This window comes from Propithecus coquereli, unplaced genomic scaffold, assembly GCF_000956105.1.
Source record: "Propithecus coquereli isolate 6110/MARCELLA unplaced genomic scaffold, Pcoq_1.0 Scaffold126, whole genome shotgun sequence".
In the NCBI taxonomy this organism is placed as follows: Eukaryota; Metazoa; Chordata; class Mammalia; order Primates; family Indriidae; genus Propithecus; species Propithecus coquereli.
Genome location: NW_012136747.1, coordinates 902,776 through 911,906, shown reverse-complemented (window position 1 = coordinate 911,906; position 9,131 = coordinate 902,776). Strand labels below are relative to the sequence as shown.

Here is a 9,131-nt window from a genome sequence, read left to right as displayed (position 1 = left end):
TATTTTGTTGCATTATTTTTATTAGTCTCTGCTTCCCCACTTCTAGCAGAGGGCCTTGGTCCACAGTTACGTGTTATTCCATACATAGTGAAAGAACAAATCAACGGAAAGAAGGAGCAGGGCAGAAAGAGTTATTCTCTACATGCTGTCCTGAGATGCATTATACGAATTTGAATTCAACAAATTCAGTAGTTTACTACTAGAAGCAGAGCTCACCTAGGTGCCACCGTGCAGACAAGGCTTCAGGCCTTGGAGGGACCTTTGTCCTACACAGACCAACAGCTAAAGGAGAAGAGAAGGCTGTGGCTCTTTGGCTTCCTTGGCAAGACCCCTTAAGAGAACCATCTATGGAGAAATGTTTTCCTTCTTGCTGGGCTTAAGTTCGTGAACTGGGTTAAAACCCAGGGCCCTGTGGAACCCATAGTTCAGCACCACTCAGAGATTGCACGTCCCTGCCTGTACCTGGTGCACAGAAGGCCCCGGAGGGTGACTATACAAGGATGTCCTTCCACCCATCTCAGAGGAAGGTTTGCTGCCCGACAGCAAGTGGAGAGAGGAGTAGGAGGTAAGGGAGCTGCTTTCTCCCTAACTTACCATCCAGACACCGGTTATTGTACTTCTTATATGCAGTGATGGCATCATCCTTTTTCACAAAGACCACCTCTGCTACCCCAGGATGGACCAGCCGAGCTCGCTTGAGGGCTCCACACACACAGAAAAGCTCCTGCAAAGAACAAGAGGGGTTGGGGTTGGGGAGGAACTTCCGGCTGCATACCACTCACATACACTGCAAGGGCTCTGGGTGGCTACACTGTGCTAAATGGGCCCTGTGCCCAAGATTTCAGGGGAGCTGTTTTAGGTGGTGTTCTTGAGACACTCACAGGCCTCAACATGGAACCAGATGAGGGACAAGCTGTGCTGGCAGTGAGAAACGGGTCTGGGCTTACAAGCCTTGGCCTATCTGTGTCCTCCCAGCAAGTCACCACCAAAGAACTGAGTAACCACCTCAATACGGTGACAGTTACGGAATTTTTCTCAAGAGAGCTCTGTCATGATAATGAATGTGCAGGTTCGTCAAAGATAGTTGCTAATATGTCACCTGGGCATCTGCAGAAATACAAATTCTGGAGTTCTACCCAGAGTGACCAATAGTCCCGGTTTGGCTGGAGACAGGGGTTTCCTAGGACATGGACTTTGGAGTGCTAAGGCCAGGAGAGTCCCTAGCAATAGTTGGTCACTCTAAGTCAGACGAATCCTCGTTTGATCCCTGAGGTTCTGCTTCCTGTCAGCTGTGTGATCTCCAGCAGGTTACTTAACTTCTCCCAGGCTTTTTTCCTCTTCTGAAAATAAAAAGGACTTTTTCCCCAGGGTTGTTGGAAAGTTCAAGTGAGATCTTTTTTTTTTTTTTTTTGAGACAGAGTCTCACTGTGTTGCTCAGGCTAGAGTGCCATGGCATCATCCTAGCTCACAGCAACCTCAAACTCCTGGGCTCCTCTAGCCCAGGCAACACAGTGAGACTCTATCTCAAAAAAAAAAAACAAAAACAAACAAATTCCTGGGCTCAAGCAATTCTTCTGCCTCAGCCTCCCGAGTAGCTGGGACTACAAGCATGCACCACCACGCCCGGTTAATTTTTTCTATATATTTTTAGTTGTCCAGTTAATTTCTTTCTATTTTAGTAGAGACGGGGTCTCGCTCTTGCTCAGGCTGGTTTCGAACTCCTGAGCTCAAACAATCCGCCCGCCTCGGCCTCCCAGAGAGCTAAGATTACAGGCGTGAGCCACTGCACCCGGCCTCTAAGTGAGATCATTTTTAAGGCAGTGCTCTTACACGTTAATATCAACTCCAATCCCTCCTCATTTTACAGATAAGGAGACTGAGGCCAGAGAGGGAGTGTAACATGGAGACAGACAACAGCAGTCAACTAGCACTCAAGCCATTTCCTCACCTACAACTGCCTTTCACAAGGTTCTAGGGAAGGCAAAGAGAAGGCTTATGAAAAGGTCCTTGAAATGGTTTCTAATGACAAAGGGCAAAATGTTAAATATCAAAACCAAGACATGGAACTACAGTCATCCCTTTGTACCCACAGTGGTCTCCATGGATGCTCAAGTCTCTAATAGAAAATGACATAGTATTTACATATAACCTACACATACCTTCCTATACACTTTTTTGGCTTGGCGGGGCAGGGGGAGAGACAGAGTCTTGCTCTGTTGCCCAGGCTGGAGTACAGCAGCTCAATCATAGCTCACTGTAGCCTTGAACTGCTGGGCTAAAGCTATCCTCCCACCTCAGCCTCCTGAGTAGCTGGGATTACAGGTACATGTCCAGCTAAATTTTTTAAAATTTTTATATGTTGCCCAGGCTGGTCTCAAGTGATCCTCCTGCCGTGCCCTCCCAAAGTGTTGGGATTACAGGCATGAGTGACCACATCTGACATTTTTTTCTTATTCGAATATTTTCAATCCACAGTTGGTTGTGGAACCTGCGATATGAAAGGCTGACCTAAGTACTAGATGTAATCCCAATTTTATTACTGTTGTCCTCTGGACATTATCTATTTGGGTAGAATAGAAATGAGGATTATTATTGGCAATTTTCTCTGAGTGGTGATTCATGACGGGTGTTTAGTTTTCAGTATTATACATTTTCAAATATTCCACATAAAGTGTATGGCGCATAGTAAGTGCTCAATAAATGGTAGCTGTTATTACTTTTATAATCAGAAAAAAAATTTTAGTTCTTTATAACTTGTCAAGTATTACACAAAGTAGGCTGCAATTTCCATTTTCATGTGAGCTGTTCACAGCACTGAGCCTGTTAGAGAAGGAACACGCTGGTGAGCCTGCTTAATTCTAACACCAATCACACAGCGCTTGTGTGTTTCACAATTAAAACTTAAATGTGACGGCCGGTGTGGACTGTTTAGAACCCAGGACGCAGCTGTAGGGAGAGGCTGGATTCTCTAGGTGCATTCATTTTGTGATCTGACAGTTCAAAGGGTGTGTGGATTTCTAAACAAATGGCTCTTCTAGGTGCCTGAGTGAAAATGAGGTTGAAAAGGAAGTCCTTAGCTGCATTTGTGCCCTAGTCACCAGGCACCTGGCTTAGATTTTGCCCACGACTGCCACAGGTAGGACAGGATGGACTAGGAAGGCAGACACTACCAATCTATCTCACTCCTTTCACTTTGGAATCATTATATAAAAACTCCAAAGGAAGCAGGAAGTTCCAAAGACTCATGAGAAAATATGAAGCACTGGATATCGCACAGTGGGACTAAAGGATCCCATTTAGGACCCATACAGCACAGACATCCCCTGACCCTGAGATTCAGGCCCTGGTTTGGAAGCTGTGCAGAAGACAGTGAACACAGCTGGCTTGACTGCTAGCCTCTGAAAGGCCTGCTTCCAAAGGTGACCTTTGGCTGGTGTCTGGGAACTTGTGCTTCGCTAGGGCTCCCACCACCCCACTGTTAAAGAGAGGCTCACCGTGCCTAAACTGTGCAAACAATATGGCTTACGCTGAACCCTTGCTTTCCTTCTGGGAGTGTGGAATTCTGGTGCATGCCAGGCAAGAATGCCTAAGTGACCAGTCCCCAATAAAACCCCAGGGAACTAAGTCTTTAATGAGCTCCCCTGGTTTCACATGTGTTGTCACAACTTGTCGCTGGGGGAATAAAGTGCATCCTGTGTGACTCTACTAGAGAGGACTCGGGAAGCTTGTGCCTGGTTTCCCCAGACTCTGCTTCATGAGCCCTGTGTAGCCTTTAGCTCTGATAAATCTGGGCCCTGGTACGACGACATGCTGAGTCCTGACAAGTCATCAACTGCGGAGGTGGTGGTGGGGGTCTCAGGGACCTGTGCCACAGAAATGGTTTGACTTTTAAATTTCTGGCCGGTCACAGTACTTACAACGATGTCTTCCTCAGTGACTCGAGGGTGCAGATTATTCACAGTCATCTTGGTGCCTTCCAAAGGGCTGAGGACAGGCTGCCACACAGACAAGAGCATTACCAGAAGCCAGTGGGCATGCACTCACATGACAGAACTTACCCCGGGCACACAATCAGGAAGACCCAGAGGACAGCTCCATGGAGAGTCATCACAACTGGGCCCCTTGGACCTCGGCACCCATCATGCCTCCCTTATTGTATGCTGAAGACACGGATTCTCCCCCACTGCCCAAATACCCAGGCCCTTCAGGCCTCGAGCCTGTCTGGAATGGTACTCATGCTCCCAGACTCACTCAGCTCAAATGGCGCTTTCTCAAGACTTAAAGCCTCCTAGGCTTCCAAGAGGAATGAGGTGCTCTTTCTTCAGAGCTCCCAGCAGCTCTCTCCAGGGAGAACCTCTCCCCCTATCACTAGACACAGCAATCTCTCTGCAGGTCTGCTGTCTCCATGAGCCTGCAAGCTCTTTGAGGGCAGGCATCCCTAGGTATGGTTTGCTCATTTGTAAAATGGGGTTAGCAATGCCAACCTCACAGGATGTTGTGAGGACTCAATGGGGTACATACAGCACATTACCCACCCAGCACAGGCTGACTCTTAAGTGGTATGGTCACCTTCAGCTCACCTCAGCAGGTGGCAGCTCTTTGGGGGTTTCCTCCTTGTTCACCAGTGTCCGGGACATGTTGGTCAAGGCTTTTGTTCGAACAGAGGAGGGGAGAGTAGGAGCTGTGTATGCATCATTCTGAACCACTTTGGTGAGAGGGAGGGCCTTGGACATGGACAGCTTGGAACTGCTCAGCCCAGCCTGGACAAAGACAGAAAGGAATCTGAGAAGCCAAAGACCTGGACTCTTCTGAAGCAGCCCCAAGGGGCTGACAACTAGCTGAGAGCACGAACCCTCGATGCCTCCTTGTTCTTCAATTCCATTAGAAGTATGGAGCCAAAAAGGTTGCCAGCTGCCAGGGAAATCCCACAGGGAAAGGGTGGGAAGGGAGAAAAACAGCCCAAGCATGTGCTCACAGAAGACACTTGCCAGTGCTGGAAGCTCTTGGCAGGAAGCTTCCATATAGCCCTGACCTGAAAACTCTCCCAGGAGCCACAGGCTCACCCACACCATTCAACCTCCTAAAAACCCTACTCCTTGGGGCTAGTCAGAAAGCCAAAGGTTTTGAGGTCAAGTTCATTCCTAGATATGCTTCTATCACAATGGGCTGATCATTAGCTCCATGCTGGCTGAGCATAGAAACCCACTTTTAAGAAGGCCCAGAACTCTCAGCTTTTTGGGCCTCATTGGCTCCCAGACTGTCCAGGGACCTGCTGGCAGAGACAGCACGTGCAGATCATCAAAAACAGCCACCGCCCTATCTCCCAGGATGTGCTCCCTTGGAAATATAAACTCCATGGTTTTAACATGTCCGAGGAAAAGGAGGCACAAAGCAGAAGCAGCAGGTGGTCCTGCCAATTGAAGGCAATGTTTATAGGCACTGACCCAGGTAGGAGGAGCAATGCAGCGGCCAGAGAGGCAGATCAGAGCATAGTGCAGCAAGCTCACCAACTTCTCTAAGTCTGGGTCAAGCATCCTGCCCATGCTGGATTCCACACTCCTCAAGCGCCTTCTGAGTCTCCAGAGCCAGGACAGCACAGGGGTTACACACGTGGGCCCAAGAGCCACACTACTTAGGCTCAATTCCTAGATCTACTACAACCACCACTGGTGGTGTTGAGCAGGATTATTTAACCTCTCTGTGTTACTGCCTCACCCATAAAATCAGGGTGGTATTAGTACCTATTGCACAGAGTGGGAAGAGTAAATGAGTAACTAACCAGGGTAGTGACCATGCACTCAAGGTAGTGACCAAAAATGAGTCTTTGGGCCTCTGAAGGCAAAACAGAGGAGGTCCCCACCACGGGGACTTAGCTGGGTAGCCCACAGGCCTGTCACTTGGCCATATCCACTGAGCCAAGTAGCACAGACCTCCCTGACACTGCTAGATACTGTTTTCTTTCCTTCTCTGCATGGCATCTGACCAGCATTCAACCTTAGCAAACTTTCCCTATGTGTAGTCTGCACCTGGTAGGGCCCACAGGTCAGGTGAGGTTTATTCTTGCTAACACCAACCAAGGGAATCCAGAATCCAAAAGCAGGGCCAGACCTGCTGACCACAGAGGGTCAGCAAGCATGCAGAATGTCCTGCCACAGAGGAAAGAAAATGGGATTCCCTCCTGTGGGATTACTCAAATTTTCCCTAAAGTGTCTCAAACACAGCAACTGGGAGATACAGCTCTGCATTCCATTCGCTGTGGGACGGTGAGCAAATCACAGGGCGTCCTAGTCTCAGTACTTATAAAACCAAAGGGTTGGACTAGTTCCAGCTCTAAAAATCCGATGGTCCAAATAAAGAAGTATTTCTGCATTGAAAGACCCTATTCTCCAGAACCTCTCCCCTCCACCTGATCAGACACATACAGTAAGTGTAAGGAAAACATAAAGTGCCATACCACCTGGTGGAGAAAGCTGCCTGAGGCTGCAAACTTCATCTGTTTTGTAGGAATAGGAGCTACAGCATCATCATCTTCATCCAGATCATATAAATTCTGAGAATAAAGAAATATTAGTTAATGTGGCATGCAGACTCTCAGTAGATATCTGGAACAAACACAGCAGGGAGATGACAGCTGGAGTGAGCGAGGGACCACGGAAAAAGTGGGCAAAAGGAGTGAAGGTGCCTGGAGACCGGCCTGAGGCTGGGCTCAAGTCCTGATGGGCTAACTCCCTGCTCACAAGGGCCCAACGAAAGTGCTGCAACTTCCAGGTACATCAGAAGTGCCTTTTTATAAGTAGGTAATACCTAACAAGAGTCCCTAAAATGTTTGTTTATATCCTTTGGCTTAGAAAGTCCATCCTGAATAATCTGGCCTACAAAAGTAAATCCAAACCCTGGAAAGAGCTTCATGTGCAAAGACGTTCATAGCAGAAGCATCTCTAACATGAAAATGACAGGAAAATGGTTTAAATAAACTGGAATGTCAACTCGATGGATTATGCAGTTACTAAAAATATTTACAGTAAATGTAAAACATCACCGAAAAATGCCTGAGTTGCAAAGTGAAAGAATAATGACATAAGATTGGGTAAGAATATAACCACAACTACAACTACCCATTAAGTAAAAAGTAATGACACTTAAGCAACTATGGTAAAATTTCAAGAGTGGTTGGCTTTGGAGAGTAGGAGCTTGAGGGACATCTTGCAAATGTTCTGTATTAAGCACTTTTATAATAAAAGAATAAAACATTTTATAATAAAAAATTAATAATTTAATTTGCCTCTCTGCCACTCATGCCTCCCCTCCCCCATTAAGAAGTATCTTCTTGGCCGGGCGCGGTGGCTCACGCCTGTAATCCTAGCACTCTGGGAGGCCGAGGCGAGAGGATCGCTCGAGGTCAGGAGTACGAGACCAGCCTGAGCAAGAGCGAGACCCCGTCTCTACTATAAATAAATTATCTGGACAACTAAAAATATATACAGAAAAAATTAGCCGGGTGTGGTGGCGCATGCCTGTAGTCCCAGCTACTTGGGAGGCTGAGGCAGAAGGATTGCTTGAGCCCAGGAGTTTGAGGTTGCTGTGAGCTAGGCTGACGCCACGGCACTCACTCTAGCCTGGGCAACAGAGTGAGACTCTGTCTCAAAAAAAAAACATGTGCATGCATACACGTTCATGTATATACACACACTCACGCGCACACACACACACACACACACTCACTCTACCTGTTTGGCCTGGTGGTTATTGACAACATTGATCCTCATTCCAGCAGGATGGGCATGAAGTGGTACCATGGCCTTCTGCTGTGGAACCTAGAAATACTCAGTGGTCATAATTCACCCCACAGGGTCTACACACATTCTCTGAGGAGGGGTCACGGAACCTGATACATACGGTGGGCACACAGTTTTGGTCTTTGGTAAAAGGCAGTACAGAGTGCCTTACCCCCCACAGCAAGAAGTGACAGGAAGAAAAATCACCCCACAGACGACGTGGCCAATGCACGCATAGGGTTTAATGAACCTGGCCCAACACATGTTCACCACTGCTGCTGCTGTTCTCATTACCCACGCTGCGGTGGAGGTTAAACTACAGTTTCCTTTCCCTCTGGGGTAGCAGCTGTGGAGGACAGCTAGGGCAACGGACTAGGAGCCAGACCCAACTGGGCTCCTACCCTCGTCTTCCCACTGCCCGGCTGTATAATGTTCGACACAGTATTTCACATCTCTCAGACTCGGATTCTTCTTTTATAAAACTGAGGTGACAATCCCAGGGATGGAGTGAGGATGTAAGATCATATACGTGAAGTGCCTGCCACACAGCACGTGCTCAATAAATGTTTTGTCATTTCCCCTCTCTTCCTTCCACCAGTGTCTCATTTGGGAAAGTCACTTAATTTCCACGGACCTCCCCCTTTTTAAAATAAAAGTGAAATAAACTTTGCCATCCTCTTATAATTACTCGACTATAATAACATACTTAAAAAAGCCTTTGTAAGCAACAAAGTGCTACACCAACACTCGGAAGAATCCTATTTTTGTCCGAACAGTCCTGGCCCCCTGCCTAAATCTACCTTTGTTACTAGCTTTCTGGGAATTTATGACAAAAGCCACAACCTACCTGGATGGTTTTGGTGAGCTTCAGAGCAGGGGTCACTGTCCCAATGGGTGGGTTCATGAAGGCAGCAGGAGAACTCCTCTTCAAGCTGATCTTCTCTCGGGCATCGGCTACCTGGCGGGGCTTCTGGGGCACAGTGGTCTGCTGCTTGCGGGAGTTCAACATCTCTCTGGCATCCTGCACTTTTCCTTTGATCCGAAACCGAGCATCTTTCTGCAAAAGCTTCTCCCGGGCATCCTTGACTCCTAGCTTGAGCCGGGCATCTGAGAGGCCAATTTTCTGCCGTGCATCAAATCTCTGCTGGAAGGTGGCTGTGCGTGTTGGCTGGCTGAGAAGGCCCTGCTGGATCCCAACTCGAGATCGGGCACCTCCAACTCCTGGTCTGGCATTGAGCCTGCAAACACGAATGGCAATATTAAGTGGATCTGGATATCAACAGCAGCCCATGGAAGTAGAGCCATGGTAATACCAGGAACAGAGGGAGTCCTGGAGAAGCCAGAAAGCAGCTCCCA

The 9,131-nt window shown here is 47.8% G+C and overlaps 1 protein-coding gene across 1 annotated transcript in view; it reads right to left on the bottom strand.

The window, feature by feature from the left end:
* Nucleotides 1–9,131, bottom strand: part of POLDIP3 (polymerase (DNA-directed), delta interacting protein 3) — a 26,364-nt gene that overhangs the window by 7,089 nt on the left and 10,144 nt on the right. Inside the window, exons 2-7 of the mRNA XM_012638093.1 lie at nt 8,623–9,013; nt 7,728–7,814; nt 6,455–6,550; nt 4,581–4,760; nt 3,918–3,995; nt 595–724 (exon numbers count right to left, since the gene is read on the bottom strand). Of these exons, the coding sequence (XP_012493547.1) occupies nt 595–724; nt 3,918–3,995; nt 4,581–4,760; nt 6,455–6,550; nt 7,728–7,814; nt 8,623–9,013 (962 nt within the window). The remainder of the gene's footprint in view (nt 1–594; nt 725–3,917; nt 3,996–4,580; nt 4,761–6,454; nt 6,551–7,727; nt 7,815–8,622; nt 9,014–9,131) is intronic.